The 17042-nt window shown below is 43.3% G+C and overlaps 1 protein-coding gene across 4 annotated transcripts; it reads right to left on the bottom strand.

Moving 5' to 3' along the window:
• Positions 1-2427: 2427 nt before the first annotated feature.
• Positions 2428-9107, bottom strand: LOC311117560 (AN1-type zinc finger protein 5-like). 4 transcript variants are annotated; one of them, XM_084192487.1, is made up of 6 exons: positions 8895-9107; positions 5950-6117; positions 5660-5756; positions 5473-5558; positions 4703-4822; positions 2428-4278 (listed from the first exon to the last, which is right to left on the bottom strand). In XM_084192487.1, the coding sequence occupies exons 1-6, from the start codon at positions 8902-8904 to the stop codon at positions 4130-4132; spliced, it is 630 nt and encodes a 209-aa protein (XP_084048613.1). In that variant the 5' UTR covers positions 8905-9107; the 3' UTR covers positions 2428-4129. The 4 variants fall into 4 exon arrangements, with proteins under 4 accessions (XP_084048613.1, XP_084048614.1, XP_084048615.1 ...); XM_084192488.1 differs by having other exon boundaries at positions 5950-6114; positions 8895-9106; XM_084192489.1 differs by having other exon boundaries at positions 5950-6114; positions 8996-9104.
• Positions 9108-17042: the final 7935 nt, after the last annotated feature.

The following is a 17042-nucleotide window of genomic DNA, read 5'->3' as shown; positions in this document are numbered from 1 at the left end:
TCTTTACAATACATTCAAATATATTTTTCACCTTTAAAGTTGGCGACTTGGTGATTTATTACCTGACTCTCGCTGCTGCCATGAATTTCTGGAATGTCTGAAGTGTCCCCAGGCAGGTCCTTAATCACAATATCCCCAAACGCTTGTCCCCAAAAGGTTACCAGCAGGGTTGGGGTCAATTCCATTTAAATTCAAAAAGTAAACTGGACTCCAATTCCAATTTTTCTTCATTGAAAAGCATTGAAGAGAATTGGAATTTTAGTGGACTTCATGAATTGACTAGATGTGAAATGGGAAATCACCCCAACCCTGATTACCAGTTTCAAAGGTAGTAATGTAAAACTAAGGAAGATATCAATTGCATACTCCTGGTGTCCTCTCTTCTCGTCTCCTTCTCAAAACCCATTGGAGGATAAGGTCAGAGGGGCGGGACCTCTGGATTTCTCATTCAATGGGTTTTGAGGAGACGAGGAGTATGCAATTGAGATCTTCCCTATGCCAAGACAAATAGCACGTTCCTTTATGTCCCAGTCAGTCAAAAGCTGTGACCTCTGGACCTACGATTGACCTTTTAATCATGTTAATGCAACACTTGACTTTCACAATTAGTTATTTTTTCCCCATCCCTGCTTACACACTCTTCAATCATTCATCCACTGATTAGCCTACATGCACACCCTTTGTCAATCTTCCCCTCTTTCTCCCTCTACCCTTCCTTCACTCTCACAATGACACAAATATCCTGTGACCACTCATATAATCTCAGTGGGAGAATCTCAATTGCATACTCCTCGCGTCCTCTCTCTTCGCCTCCTTCCCAAAACCCATTGGAGGAGGTCAGAGGAGAGGGACATCTGGCTTTCTCATCCAATGGGTTTTTAGAAGGAGGCAAGGAGAATGCAATTGAGATTCTCCCAGTGACTTAAAGGAAGCTTCCTAGATGGCTACTGACACCTAATGTTAAACCTAGGGCAATGGCATGCCTGCAAACCCATGTCTCCCTCTCCCCTCGCACTCTCCTCTTTATCCATCCATTCTGGGCAAAAGTGAGGGACGCCTGTCGTAAGGGAGATGATGGAGAAGTAGAACAGGTTCAAAAGGATGAATGGGAAGGTGAGCAAGTATTCCTAGGAGTGTTTGTTTAGAGTGTTCTGTATAGTAGAGCATTTATTTCTAGCAGTGTCTGTTTAGTGTTCTGTATGTTAAGAGTGTGTCATCGTTGGGACCAGGCTCAGACTGGTCTAATCTGGTTACGCTCCGAGAGTTTAGTGATGCTACCTCGGGTCAACCCTTCATAATCTCAAACCCGTCCATTCCCTACGTTCACTGTGAACTCGCCCTGACCCCTCAAAACGCTCTCACTTATCCCTATGGCCCTCCTCGGGCGCTTGCTCCCACTCCCTGGATTAAAATCCAACCCATAAACCCTCATGTAGAACTGAGAGGATGGTATAGATAGAAGCAATATGACATTTCCACCCAGCTAATCTAAAGGGAAGAAGCTATTACCATAATGCTTACCCAATCCTCTCAGATCTACAGGAGTGCCTCGGGTGTAGGGGCTAGAGGTCGATTTGGAATTCAGAAACAATCTCCTTCCTACCGTACTTCCCCTAGCTCTCCCCTTGTACAGTGTTCCTAATTCCCCACAGTAGACTTAGGCGCATTCATGTCAAATCCACATGTCACTGATGTCATACACTGAGCCAGGTTTCCAGACACATGCACACTCACTAACACATGGCAAGTGAAACAGACACATAAGACATTAGCGGTCCGCCAGGGGGTGGGGAGGTATATCGCTCTGGATAAGAGCGTCTGCTAAATGACGTAAATGTAGATGTGTGTCTGTCCCAACCCTCAGAGGTAGGCTACAGGACCTCCCCAGCTGTTCCTGGGTCAGGTTGAACAGAACACATTGGTTCCCTGATCCTCCTGCTCACATCCCACATCAGCTGTCCTCTTTTCTCTCCATTCTCAGACAGAGGGGTGACGTTGAGGTACTGGGGGGGTGGGCCAGAGGGAGTTGAGCTGAGTAGTAATGTCGTCATCTTCTTCTCGGTCTTCCTCTCGCTCTCCCCGGCCTCAGCTGTCTGAGCAGCTGACAGCGGGACGCCATCTGCCGACGCACTCCCCCAAGCATATGACAGGTGTGCAAAAAAAACAATGCGTTTGAAAGAAGTGTGCCTCCAAACAGTCTGCCTGGCCCACAGTCACCTTTACTTCTACCCAGGCAATCCTTTTTCCTTACCCAAACTATGTTAACCACCACTCCAACCTCTACTTGTAATGCTATAGCAAAGTTGAGCTCACAGGGGCAATAGACAAGAGATGCATGTCTATACACTCATGTGGGGTCATGATCCAAATTACATCGTTGAAAACAAGTGAAGCTGTAATCCAAATCACCGATACCAGGCCTTGTACTGTCTCTCTGTACAGTCTTTATTTGCATGATACAATGCTGCTGTAATGCTGTGTAGCAAGATTATATGTAATACATAAATCAAGTGTTTTTTGTACAAATTTGCATATAAACTAACAATCAAAAGGGGAAACTGAAACGGATAACTTTCTTTTAAAAAGTAGACCTCACATCCCTACAGGAGACAAAAATAAGTTCAACACAGGTCACACATGCTCCTGTAGCTTGTGCTGTTTAACCCATATTGCTTCACAGACTAAGGTGGGGGAGCACACACAATCTGACAACCATGTGCTCACTCAAACTCACTCTTAACACACACAGCATGGCTGGCTCACAGACCCTAACTCGACTGAATACATGTGCTAATATATATATATAAAAACAACAACATCTGAGGATAAAATAATGACCTAGCACTAGTGATGCCAATTCATTCAGATATTTTACCCTATTTTAGATAACCGCATGGGGTTGCTCTATCCCATTCATACCCCCATATATCAGATAACACAGACGGGTAGTGCCCAAGCCTCACCCAGAGAACTGCACCAGGGTCAGTGCACACAACCCTCCGCGTGAGACCAGTTGGGAGATTCTGATATGAAGATCAGTCTAGGACCTCCTTGACTAAAAGTTCTGTCCCACATGATAGTTGGTTAATTAAGCGTTTTTGTCCCCGTTCTCACGCCTCTTACAATGAACGTAAAAATGACTGCGTCGGTCACTTGATCAAAACGAAACGGTGCCCAATGACCTGGCTACCTAAAAATGGCATATCGAGGTAACCCTCATCTGGCAATAATGAAGTGATAAGAGAAGACGACTGACAATGTGATGAGGCGAAACATGTCCTGCTGCTGTGAGGTAGGCGGGTCAGAGAGGCTTACGTGTCTTTGTCATGCAAGACAGCGAGGGTACAACACTGTACAGACAGAGCCCTCCGCCATACAGCCTTTTGTGTTTAACACAATGAATTAGTGAACAGCTGTTTTCCCATGAATATGTTTGCAATTGCATGCACGCTAGGGTAGCTGCGGTGAGAGAGCGCTGTGGCGGAAGCGTTCGCGCAGAAATTTGTCTGAAACAATGCCCATGTGCATTTTGGAACAGCTTTGCAGTTCGAGCGGTCATACCTTTCGGACAACTGACCCGACCAACACTAACGTGAACAGAAAGTAGAAATGGAGACAACTGAACTTGTCGGGATACTGCATGTGCATATAACTTTAGACAAAATGTCTGTTGGCTATTTGGCAACAACGTGGCCAAACAGCTCAGGGGCTGTATTCAGTGGGGCACAACGTTGTGATGGAACGTCCAGATAGAAATAGGTCACGCAGAACAGACATGCCTCTGACATGTTGAGGGAGGGATCATGTCGGCTCTATTTGTGGCATTTCTATCCATCTGCAACAATCACTACGTCTCCTCGACAGGTACCCTGGGCTTCTCTTTAAAAGACAAAAACAGAATATCGGCAAAGACATAGGAAAAACTAACGGAAACAAAATAATATATTATAGAAATAAAAAAACAGGACAAATGGTGATCGTTCATGCATCTCGCCCTCAGGCAGGGGCTCTTTTGCTTTTCTCAAGGTTGTGATTTTAAAAATGAGTCCGATATCCTTTTGCCACTCATGCCAATGTTCATGTCGAGTGTCCAATCATACTTCAGTCTTTGTGTGGATGGTTCTTAACCCTATATTCTCTGAATCTTGTCAGCGACCACAACAGGGTTCTCCTTGCGGATCTTGGCAGCTGCCTCCGCCTTGTAGTCGTAAGGACAGTTGTGCTTGTCGGAGTACCGATGGAGACCGCAGAACAGGTTCCCACAGCGACAGTCGAACCCTGGGGTAGAGTTCAAAGGTCAGAGATTAGAAGGGAACCACTGTAGGAATCAAACACCAACTCAATAACAATTCACCTCTGTTAATAAGACCAGACACACAGGAATAATACAGTTACATTCCAAATTGCCTACATTGCAGTTGTCTTGTGCAGATTATTAGATCAATAAGTGATATTGATGGGGTTCCTGCCACGTTAAGACACTACTTATACATTAGTAAAGATCTGAGACCATCACAAATGTGGAAGTAGTGTTTTACATTGCAGGAACCCCATTAATATTGTCAATTTGTGTGACTGCAGTGTATGCGGTCTGGACCATGGCCAATCTCTTCAGCAAAAATGACATTACGTCGTACACAATGCGCAATCCTGTCATCCCATTTCTTTGGAAAAGCACCACATTCTGCTATGGCATGCTCACCTGTTAGGCCCACCTTCTTGCGGCACATGAAGCACCTATTCTTCTTGGGATTGGGGGTGTCTCCCTTAGCCTTGTCACCGCTGGCAGTGGCAGGGCTAGAAGCAGTAGGCTGAGTCACGACTAAAGGAGAAAACAGAAAAGTACTGTTAAATATACGCTTCTTTCAGTCTGGAGATTCAAATAAAAGTGTTACTGTGTTTTTTTCTGAGGCAGTTTTAGTACTCACATACAAGGACTTTAAGTCAGGGTGCAGCTAAATACACAGAGTGTACAAAACATTATGAACACCTGCTTTTTCCATGAAAAACTGACCAGGTGAAAGCTATGATCCCTTATTGATGTCACTTGTTAAATCCACTTCAAATCAGTTTAGATGAAGGGGAGGAGACAGGTGGAAAAAATATTTTTAAGCCTTGAGACATGGATTGTGTATGTGTGCCATTCAGAGGGTGAATGGGCAAGACAAAATATTTAAGTGCCTTTGAACGGGCTATGGTAGTAGGTGATCCACCACCCAAAGGACATCCAGCCAAGTTGACACAACTGTGGAAAGCGTTAGAGTGAACACGGGCCAGCATCCCTGTGGAACGCTTTTGACACCTTGTATGGTCCATGCCCAGACAAATTGAGGCTGTTCTGAGGGCAAACGGGTGGGGGGGGGGCTACTCAATATTAGGAAGGTTTGTTAATGTTTTGTACACTCCGTGTATACGCTAATGCTAAAGTGGGTCGAACAGAGCAATGTGTCCCTCTAGAAGTGTGTGTTTTACCAGGCTCTAGGGGATCTGCTTTATCCTCTCTTGAGATGCTCATCTCTGTCATTTGTTGAGTCACTGGAAGAGAGCCTTGAATAGTTCTGCAGAGGAGGCGATTTAAAGAAAAATAAGTTAGAGATATGAGAGAGAAAAAAAAGTAATAACACATCCATTGTATCACATGCGGACACACACACCTTACCCAGCCATGTCTGCAGCAGAGCCAGATGAAGGGTCTACTTTGGCTAGACTGGCCTCTAGTCGCTGGATGGCTGAGGCATCAGGGGTAGGACTACCAACTGTTCATGTGATACAGCAAAAGTAAAACATCAACCTCAGATGGGAGAAGATACTTTTTGGTTCAACAGTTTCCTCTCAACAGTGCAGCTGGCCCATAACGTGTATGCTAATTTTAGCAGACAACATATAGCGGAGTAGATGTTTGGAGTAGATTTGTGTTGTGAGTAAGAAACAGGGTGAGGAGGAACTTACCTATTGGGCTAAGTTGGCTCAAGCCGTGGTCACTACTCTGCTGACGGTTCAGGTGCTCCTTGTAGCAGACCGAGCACATGCCGTTGTTCCTGGGGTTTCCATAGAAACCACAGCCAGTGGCACAAAGCACAGGCGTCAGGCTCGGGTTAGTCTCTTGGGCCATCGCTGCTGACAAATGGGAGCAAGGCATCTTGTTAGTGTGGGGGAATGTGACAGCGTGTCTGTATGTGTGCATACGGGACAGCGTGTGTGAAACCTAGGTGACTAAATGTCAGTGTGGTGGTTGGGCACATATGTGAAAATAACATACCAGGAAGGAACATTAAGACTCGCAAAGAAACAGGGAAAAATTCTAAAAGACATCCCCCGAGGCAAGGATTATACTATCAAAGGGGCAATAAGCAGTTGGAGAAATGTAATCACTCAAATTCAAAGACAGAGCTATGGATACAAGGTCTGTCCATCCATGATATCAAAATTAGTTTTAATCATGTTGAGGCTATACAGTGTTTGTTTACAAACATTGGAATAAAACATGCATAGGTTATACTTTGGGTTCTGATGGAGTACGACAGTTGAACTAATCTCATGAGGCATTTATAAGTCTTCAAGAATCAATGGGTACATATCATTAATTTAGAAGTCAAAAAATGTATGTAGAAACTGTTGTTGAAATTCCTCTTTGTGCACAAGAAAACAGGAGAACAAATGGTGAGAAGAACAATTGAGACTTGTTCTCCTTGGCAGGAGCTGAGCACATCAACAGAATGCGCCAGGACACTCAAGGTAACAAACAACAGGTGACTTCCCCAAGACTAAATAGGCTTCAACACTTTGCAGGGAAATAAACTGATTAAACCAAATGGAATATTAGATTAAAGTTCTATGATATCTCTCACAACAAAATGAATTAAACAGGTGGCACTTGACACCTCCTGTCCCTCGAGGAGCTTATCCCATTGTAGTCATACCCAAACATGTCAAATGCTCTTGGAAGGGGCCACAGCAGCCTACTCAGAACGTCCTGAGGTCAGCGTTATTATGGCCCTGCGATCGACAAACAATATGCCTGACAGGCCTTTGCACTTAACCACAAGTGTATACTGTAGTCTCCAACCCCTCACCAAGGTGGCCTACCACGCAAGGGTTTCCTTAGAAAAGCCTCTTCCACCTTATCACGTGTCTGCACAGCAAAGTCCTTTGCAAGCACCAAAATTGTTGACGTTGACTGGAGGAAATGTTCGAATGTCACGAGCTATAGGATGATCGTGACCTGCTCGACAATCTATATTTGCCACCTGGGCATGCATGGAACACGAACGCTCTCACGCATCTTATTCACAGAGAAATAAATAGCATTTGCAAGCCATCATTATTTTGACTGAACTGACAAAAGGTAGTAAGTATTTTGCTCTACTGCCAGTCAGACCCTGCTGCTCTCCGACAGAATGTCAGTGAGGCCACATGTCAATCAAAGTCCTTCACGTGCGTGGATCACTTCAGAGCCAATAGCGACTATATATTTTAAATCAAACACCAGCTAGGCTAATTTGTTTCAACCAATTAATGCAATCAGCCAGAACCAAACATATTAATGCAATCAGCCAGAAACAAAACACGCATGAATCTGTCTGTAGTTTATATTTTAGTCATTTAGCAGACGCTCTTATCCAGAGCGACTTACAGTTAGTGAGTGCATATATTTTTTTCATACTGTCCCCCCGTGGGAAACGAACCCACAACCATGGCGTTGCAAGCGCCATGCTCTACCAACTGAGCTACACGGGGCCCACCATACAGTTCATCACACCCCTTGGCTTGGCACAATGTGCTTTTTACTCACGAGGATAGACCTAACCAAGGCTGCACAGATTTGCCTAGCTTTACCTCAAATGTAGCTAATACAACTAACAAGTAAGGTCTCCTACAGATAATTGAATCTGAGCAGTGCCTTGTTCATTTTGGTCGACCGTCATGGAACACTTCCATGATGTTCACCAGCTGGCAAAACGCAGTATCTGTACATTTTTATCAGGCTACGCTATCCAATGAGTCATATCATGGTCAGTGACATTAACCAACAACCTCTTAAGGAAACAAACAACTACCAAAAGGACACACTGAAATACATTGATGTGGCCCAAAATCACCGAGTCATGCTACAGTACAGCTAAAAAGTGCTATCAGACAACAGGTAGCTAGCTTGACAAGCAACATTGCCGAGACCAAAAGCAATATGGTGCTAGCTAGCCATCTTTGTCGCACACAATGTATTGTTACTAGATTAGTGAAGTAGCTAGCTAGATATCAAATCAGCCGCGTTTTGACCCTTGTTCTTTCTTTCTCTGCTATCATCTCTTCCTGTTGTTGGACGTCGTTTGATAGCTCCCATAACGTTACTAGTGACCTATAATGATTATTTGCAGATAATGTTGTTAGCAAGGTAACGTTAATCAGCAAGGCAACCAGACAAAGAACGTCCAAACTCAATGTCGTGTTCAACGTAACATTTATTTGTCGTTCAAATGTAACATGGAACTCATTTAAAATCAACTCATTCGATCAATTTGGTTAGTAATTGCAATTAGCTAGGTAGCTAGCTGTTAACGTATTATTGTAAACGATTTTTAGACAAAGCACAACTACGAAACATTTGCTTAAATTATATCGCTAGTTTACACTTTTAAAACAAATCTAGAAAACCGATATCACAACGTTCGATTACTACTGTAGCGACCCCCCAGGTCTTATTCCCCCCCTGGCCCAGCTAGACTGATCACGTTCGAAGGCTTGTGATATTTTTTGTGAAGAGGTGGTGACAACTTTAGCTCGCTAGACCTTGTTTACCAGGCACAGAGGATAACGACCAATGATAAAATAGGCCCTCTCCTCCACAATACACACATTTATAAAGTTAATTGATTCGATAAAAAAAAAATCCTTACGAAATTCCATATTACGTTGATGTTGATCCAATTGTCGGTGTCCCTTTTCTGTCTTCAACCATACACCACGACAACCCACCGTTTCAAATCTCGATTCTCACCTGCACAATTTGATCGGAATCACACAGATGTATGGTCTGGTTGAGCAGTCGTTTTTGAAACAAATCCTGTCTCCAAAATGTATTTCTCACTCTTTTCACTGACCGAGGATATGCCTTCTCTTTCTTTCTCTCGCTCCACCCTCTAGTGGCTTTCTCGACGTCACGGGGAAAAGAATGTACTGTGATTGGCTACCGGAGAAGCCCTGGCGCGCGTGTCTCACAAAGGGTTGGCCTTAGGCTAGCATCATGGGGTGAGTATATTGCACATTCATTCGTCATCCACCAACTGACAGTCTATGGGGGTGGGTTATCGAGCCATACCATGAACTTAATTAATGAATGTGTCTAAATGAGTAATTAACATAATGCTGACAGGCTTGTGATAAAATATGTGTGTTTATTCTGTGAGAATATCACATATTTATTTGTCCACCACAGACAGCTTCCTGAAGCATTGAGGCTATCCAGCTAATTGTGTCGAAAATAGGTTATATTCTCGAGGCTTTGGTCAACATAGTGTATGCTAGTGGCACACGCTGGTCAAAATAATTTAGAGAAGCCAAATTATTATAGATGACGTCCTACATGCCGGAGCTTGTTTTTTTGTCTTCTACGGAAACCAATACCAAACCAATCAGATGGTTGTTCGACAAAACTAAGCTTCGGACGTCATTGATCACGTGCTTCTGATAAAGTGATACCGGCATCGACACACTGCTTCGCAGTAGTCGACACAGTTTAGCCAGTTCGAAGCATTCCTCGGAACTCCGGTATCAGACGTAACGTCACTAGGTGTGTTTGTGTTGCAATATGGGATCGTTTCCTCTCCACACCCCAGTCAAGAATCAAGAACAGCAAAACAAGGCAAGGGGTGACATACCCATCAGACACACACACATCTGTTTGTCGGGAGTTACTGACTCTGCTCTTTCATGAGAAACTTGTCTGGTATGTGCTGTTGTAACAGTAAACGTAATTGTGGAGTGAGATAATGTTGACAAGGAGATCAAGTTCCTATAGTCTGCACACAAAAAGAAACCAAAAACAGCATTAGACACACTACATGGCCTACCACTCTGCTCCTTATGTTGAAAACATTTTTGTGGTTTCAGTGGATGTGTATTTGAACATTACATTTGACATTTTAGTCATTTAGCAGTCGCTCTTACAGTTAGTGAGTGCATACATTTTCATACTGGCCCCCCGTGGGAAACGAACCCACAACCCTGGCGTTGCAAGCGCCATGCTCTACCAACTGAGCTACAGGGGACTACATGGGGTCAGTGTGTTTGCCCTGTGGGTATACCTGCGAGCTACACACCCTCCTTGTCCGTAACTTCACTCCTTCTCTCACCATACAGAACGTCCTGGGCTGAAGATAAACATTGGGGTGGGATATCATGTGTGAGTGTGTGTGTTTGTGTTAGGTGCTCTTTGCTGGAACTCCTAGATTTGTGGTGAGGGGAGTGTGTTCTCCCAGGACTTATCATCACACAAGCTGTTACACACACACAAACACTGATAGATGAATCAGCACAAATAGACCCCCACCCAACAGCATAAATAGGGGAACAGACAAAAAAAAAAAAACACAAGCACCATCCTGGCCATATTGTAAAGTATAAAGCCGAATTTGACAGTTTATTCTCCCTGTAAACAGTAAGTAGTTGGGTGTATTTACAAGTCATTTGCATCATGAAACAATTAACTTGGGAAGGACTGCTATAGCTCATTTGCAGCCTGAGCTCATTTGCTCATTACTAGAGGAGAGAGGGCTTCAAGACGCCGAGGAACATCAGATGAACAATATTGTGGGACAACACAGTTTAAAAAAAACATGTTTAGGAAACAAAAACAAACTTTGCCTCTCTGGCTTTTGGCACAACAGAGCCTTTCAAGTGCCACTGGGTCCAATACGGAGACTGATAATGTGCCTTTATCATACAGTTGTGATGTTGTGTGCCGTACACTGAGTCTCCCATTCCCTGACAATGAAACAAAATATGTTTGTGCTCAAGCCCTGTTTATGTGTGTGCCTGGGACATACAGTACATGTGAGACACAGGAGACTGCTGAGGGGAGGACGGCTCATAATAATGACTGGAATGGAGTCAATGGAATGGTATCAAACACATGGAAACCATGTGCTCGATGTGTTCGATACCATTCTGTTAATTCCGTTCCAGCCTTTTCTAAGAGCGCGTCCTCCCCAATTAAGGTACCACCGGGCCACCTGTGGTGTGAGATCTGCGTTTGCTCAGTCCTGAGAGTGCGAAAGCAGGAACATATTTTTACCCTCAAAAGTGATTTATGAGGGGTTTTGTATGTGAAGGTTAATGGGTAAGGTATAGAATATCCTATCCCATCCCCCCAATTTTGACAGGGGCATGTGAGAATCTGTGGGTTGACAACATTGCCATGACAACAGCAACATACAGGTGTGTCTGTGTGTGTGTTTGTACAGTATCTGGAACTGCCTGCCTGTACAGCCCCTGGGCTAAGATAGGAATACACACACACACACACATAGATGGAAAGAAAGAGAGAGACACACACACACAGAGGGGGAAAAGGGAAAAGGAGAAGAGCAGTGGTCCTATGAATGAGTGTGTCAATGTCCTCTATGTGTTTATGTATACAGTGTGATAGGCCTACTGTTTTTCAGTGCATGATGTTAAAAATACACATACAAGTTCTATTCTATTCACACACACAGAGAGGGAGACAAACACAGTCACTTTAACTCTACCCACATGTACATATTACCTCAACTAGCCGGTGCCCCCGCACATTGACTCTGCAACGGTACCCCCCTGTATATATAGCCTCCCTACTGTTATTTTATTTTACTTCTGCTCTTTTTTTTCTCAACACTTTTTTTGTTGTTGTTTTATTTTTACTTTTTTTGTTAAAAATAAATGCACTGTTGGTTAAGGGCTGTAAGTAAGCATTTCACTGTGATGTCTGCACCTGTTGTATTCGGCGCATGTGACCAATAAAATTTGATTTGATTTGATTTGAAACACACACTGCTTGTGTGTCTAGCGTCAGTGTATAACACTGTTGATCAAGGGGTTGGTGAAATGGCAGTTTAACCATTTACATAAGCTGTGTTGTGCACGGTAAGCTCTTTACTGCGCAAGACAAACTATGTAGCCTCAGTCTGAGAGGCATTATGGGTGGTGGGGGGACACTAAAGGAGGTGCAGACAGGGTTCAATATGTTTAATGAGATTACAGAGGGGGTCTGTTCATTTGATCATTGGCCTTATGAGGGAGAGCTTGGTTTTTATAACTAAGGAGCAGTGGTGTAAAGTACTTAAGTAAAAATACTTTAAAGTTCTACTTAAGTAGTTTTTTTGGGTATCTGTACTTTACTTTACTATTTATATTTTTGACAACTTTTACTTTTAGTCCACTACATTCCTAAAGAAAATAATGTACTTTTTACTCCTTACATTTTCCCTGACACCCAAAATACTCGTTACATTTTGAATGCTTAGCAGGACAGGAACATTGTCTAATTCACACACTTATCAAGAGAACATCCCTGGTCATCCCTACTGCCTGGCAGATCTGGCAGACTCACTAAACACAAATGCTTAGTTTGTAAATCATGTCTGACTGTTGAAGTGTGCCCCTGGCTATCCGTAAATTTAAAAAACAAGAAAATCGTGCCGTCTTGGTTGCTTAAAATAAGGAATTTGAAATGATTTATACTTTTACTTTTGATACTTAAGTATCAAAAGTAAATGTAATCGCTAAAATATACTTAAGTATCAAAAGTAAAAGTATAAATCATTTCAAAACCAAATACTTTTAGACTTTTACTCATGTAGAATTTTACTGGGTGACTTTCACTTTTACTTGAGTCATTTTCTTTTAAGGTATCTTTACTTTTACTCAAGTATGACAATTGGGTACTTTTTCCACCACTGCTAAGGAGTTCTCCAGTGCATTTTCCATTCAAGTTATTTTATTCTTGCACAAAATAAAAGAGACATTCCTTGTTATGACAATAGAAAAGAAGAGAGCGCTTGTAAGAGTGAGAGAGAGAGAGAGAGATAGCCAGTGAGTACATGTGCTTGTGAAAGAGAGAGGAGTAAAGAGAGAGAGAGGGAGGGAGGGAGGGGGAGAGAGAGAGATAAAATGGTATCTGAATGTGAATTGCTGACTCGGCACCACTTATCAGTGTGACTCATCAAATTGTTTATCTGGTGTTTTCAAGAAGGTCCAAAGCCTCAGTCTTTCTGCCTACTGCCTACTGTTCCTTCTCTCATCCCTCCCATACACTCACCACCAGGACTGGAGGTTTGGGGGAATAACGATGATCATATTACACTGGGGCAAGTTTGGGGAAGACCAGCAACGGAGCAGCACTGGGTATATGAGTGTGCTTGTTCACCGTAATTTGAGGTATATTTCAGTGAAATATAATAAAAGTCATGTGAAATGAAGTGAGAGTATTATAGTGTCTCTTTTTTGTGTGTGGTATTGTGCAGGTAGGCTACATGTATTCACATGTTTATTTGAGTGAATTCTTATGGAGTGAGTATGCGTGTGTGTACGCGTGTGCATCTGTGAGTGCAGCAGATGTCCTCTGTTCTCCAGACTGGCTGGTCTTTGTTGCTGCTTCCTCGTGCAGATGGAGCTGGCCACATGCGTCTGTGTCTGCTGAGTACTGCTCCGCCTCCATCGGGGTGTGAGCTGTCAATCAGAGCCCTCAATCTCTAATCCCGCCCTCTTACTATCGGTTCCTGTCCCTTACGCCTGTGACGCTGCCTTACTCACCACACACTAACATGTCTCGTTCTCTCTCTCTTGTGAAATCACAAGTCCCGAAACAAACAGCAGAGTTTGTTTGGCCTCAGGCTGAAACCCTCCCTGCGTCTTCATGTTTAGTGTCAACAACTCTTTAGCACTGCATTCCACAGTGAAAGGTCACTGGTTATGAGGTCCCTAACACGCAAAGAAACACAGGCATACACACAGACTCACGCAGCAGCCCCGACACTTTCCTTTAAAGGCAGCAAAAGGAAGAAAATGGACAGAAACAGGGAGGGACAATCTTAACATATCCAAGAGGATGCTCATTTATTTTCCATGGCAAAATGTTTCCAAAGTTTTCAGTTGTGTGCCCTAATGAACACCAACCTGTTTTCTTTTAATCTGTATATACCTCACACCACCTTTTTCTGTTTAAGTTTATTCAAGAAAGAGGAAGTCAGTAAGATAATTCAAAGTTGTGCACATGGGAACATTTTCTTCCCTCCACTAAGGAATCGATATGTATTTTTCAGAAACACTAGACTGGTTGTAATCCAACCAAGAGAGTTATCTCCTCAACAAACACTTCAGTGTCTGTTTAGGAAAATGCCTACAGGGCAAACTGTTCCCTGTAAGAGATCTGTTGACACTTTGAATCAGTCCACTGATGACTGCATCTTGTTTTTCAATTGATCTCACTAAGGTGCAATGTTCAAACTTAACAGACAGGTTTGTATTGACTCTCTGTCTTTGTGATGGATTCTATTGCCACTGTGACCCATGTCATGAGATATATGCGGATAACAGACAGTTAATCTGTGTGAAATATGTTGTTTGAGTCAGTTACCACATTCATTATGCAGTGATCATTACCTCCTAAACCCGCTTATATGATCTAATGATTCACCATTTTTCACTCCCTCGCTTACACACACACAAACACACACACACACACACACACACACACACAATCCATATCATGATGAGTCTATTTGTTCATATTTGTTCATGTATGTATGTGTGTTTTGTATTTGGCTCAGGTCGTGGTTTTTTTTGTGGGTTAAAGGGCTCAGGTTGCATTGAGGACCTCGCTCACCTCTCTTGACATGGATTCCCCCATGTTTGTAGCTAAATTCAGCTGCACACAATCTCTCCACCCAGAGTAATATACATCAAACTATTTAGCCTACATACTCATGCAACATCATAGTACGGTCCAGAGGTGTATTTTACAAAGCACAAAACAGTAGGTTACATACAAAGTGCAAGGATAGGATCTTTGTTCTATCATATCTACACTCAACACAATAGGTATTTGGACAGTGAAGCTAAAATGTTAAATGTGTCTCTATACTCCAGTATAAAAAAAAAATGTTTCATATGAGGCGATACTACATGTCACCTTTTATTTGAGAATATTTTCATACATATCTGTTCTACCGTTTAGAAATCAAAGTACTTTATGTATCTAGTCCCCCCATTAGAAGAATTCATAAGTATTTGGACAAATTCACTTATACTGTATTAAAGGGTGACTGCACTTCCTGATTTGGCCTCGTTTTGGATTTGGTTCATTAAGAAATGCTAGCTGCCATGACTGAATTCAAACGTGACTTAGTTTTGGGGGTGTGGTTTGTGTGGGTGTCTTTTGTGTGTGTTCGCAGGTAGGAAGAGTTAGCCAAATTATTTAGCCAATAACTTCAGCTGTCTGGTGTGCAACCGTGGCAAAGTTGGTTTGACTTTGGATGGCCTATCTCTGGGGATAGTTAGGGGCCATCTATAAATTACACAATGCAAATAGGACAATATTTATATATATTTTATTTGTCTCAATATTTGTATATGAATTTCTACAATTTATAGTTGATTTGAAGTTTTTAAGTCATTGACAATTGGAGCTATTGACCTTTTTAAGATATTGTCCCATGTACATTTTGTAATTTACTGATGGTCCTATACTCTGAGATGTTTTATGAATACAGGCCTGAGTCGTCTCCTCTAGTTTACTTTCTTTGAGGTCCTCATGTTGTCTCCCCGCCCTCACTTTACCTGTCCCCTATTGAGGTCATTAATAAGCGACAGGTAAAATGATACAGGTCAATTTTGGGAGCACTGCACATGTGACTGGACGCAATGGTGTAATGTTATCAATGGATTCAGTTGTTTAAATATATTCTCGTCTTTATGTCCATGAATATATCACATGAAATACACAATGGTTTTGAATCACTTTTTCTCTTCAACCCAGTTAGCATTGGCTTGGAGGATGCAGGTGAGTGGATCCTTCAAGCCTACAAAATGACTTACCTGCCCTGTACAACTGTTTAATTGAAAATGTCTGCAGAGATGTCACGGACAGGGATGCAATACATTTACATTTACATTTTAGTCATTTAGCAGACGCTCTTATCCAGAGCGACTTACAGTTAGTGAATACATATCTTTTTATACTAGCCCCCCGTGGGAATCAAACCCACAACCTGTCAAGGGGTGCTGAAGGTGGGTGTGGTGCATGAATCAAGCGCAGGACGCAGAAGCTCAGTCCAAAAGACTTTAGTGCAATATTCACGTAGAAAATAAGCACAATAAGCCCAAAGGCGAAATAACGGCGCACACAGGCGTCAAATCAAACGGCGCACTAACAGGTGCGAAAAACCTCTCCAAAACACTGGAGGGAAGTACGTAGCTCCAACACGAAACAGAAGAGCAATCACACACAAAGACAAACACACACAACGAGAACTAAATAGGACACTAACGAGGACTAACAAGACACAGGTGTACAACATCAAGACAAAACCAAACGAACATGAAACATAGATCGGTGGCAGCTAGTACTCCGGGGACGACGACCGCCGAAGCCTGCCCGAACCAGGAGGAGGAGCAGCCTCGGCCGAAATCGTGACAGTACCCCCCCCTTGACGCGCGGCTCCAGCCGTGCGCCGACCCCGGCCTCGGGGACGACCAGGAGGACGCGGAGCAGGGCGCGCGGGATGGTCCCGGTGGAACTCCGACAGGAGAGATGGGTCTAGGATGTCCCTCCGCGGCACCCAGCACCGCTCCTCCGGGCCGTACCCCTCCCACTCCACGAGATACTGGAGACCCCCCATCCGGCGTCTTGAGTCCAAGATGGACCGAACGGTGTACGCCGGAGCCCCCTCGATGTCCAGTGGGGGCGGAGGAGTCTCTCCTATCTCATTGTCCTGGAGTGGACCAGCTAACACCGGCCTGAGAAGAGACACATGGAACGAGGGGTTAATATTCTTATACTCAACAGGTAG

The sequence above is a fragment of the Coregonus lavaretus genome, assembly GCF_964263955.1.
Source record: "Coregonus lavaretus genome assembly, contig: HAP1_SCAFFOLD_205, whole genome shotgun sequence".
NCBI lineage: Eukaryota > Metazoa > Chordata > Actinopteri > Salmoniformes > Salmonidae > Coregonus > Coregonus lavaretus.
Note: the sequence above shows the minus strand (reverse complement) of the source record. Positions and strands in the feature narration are given on the sequence as shown.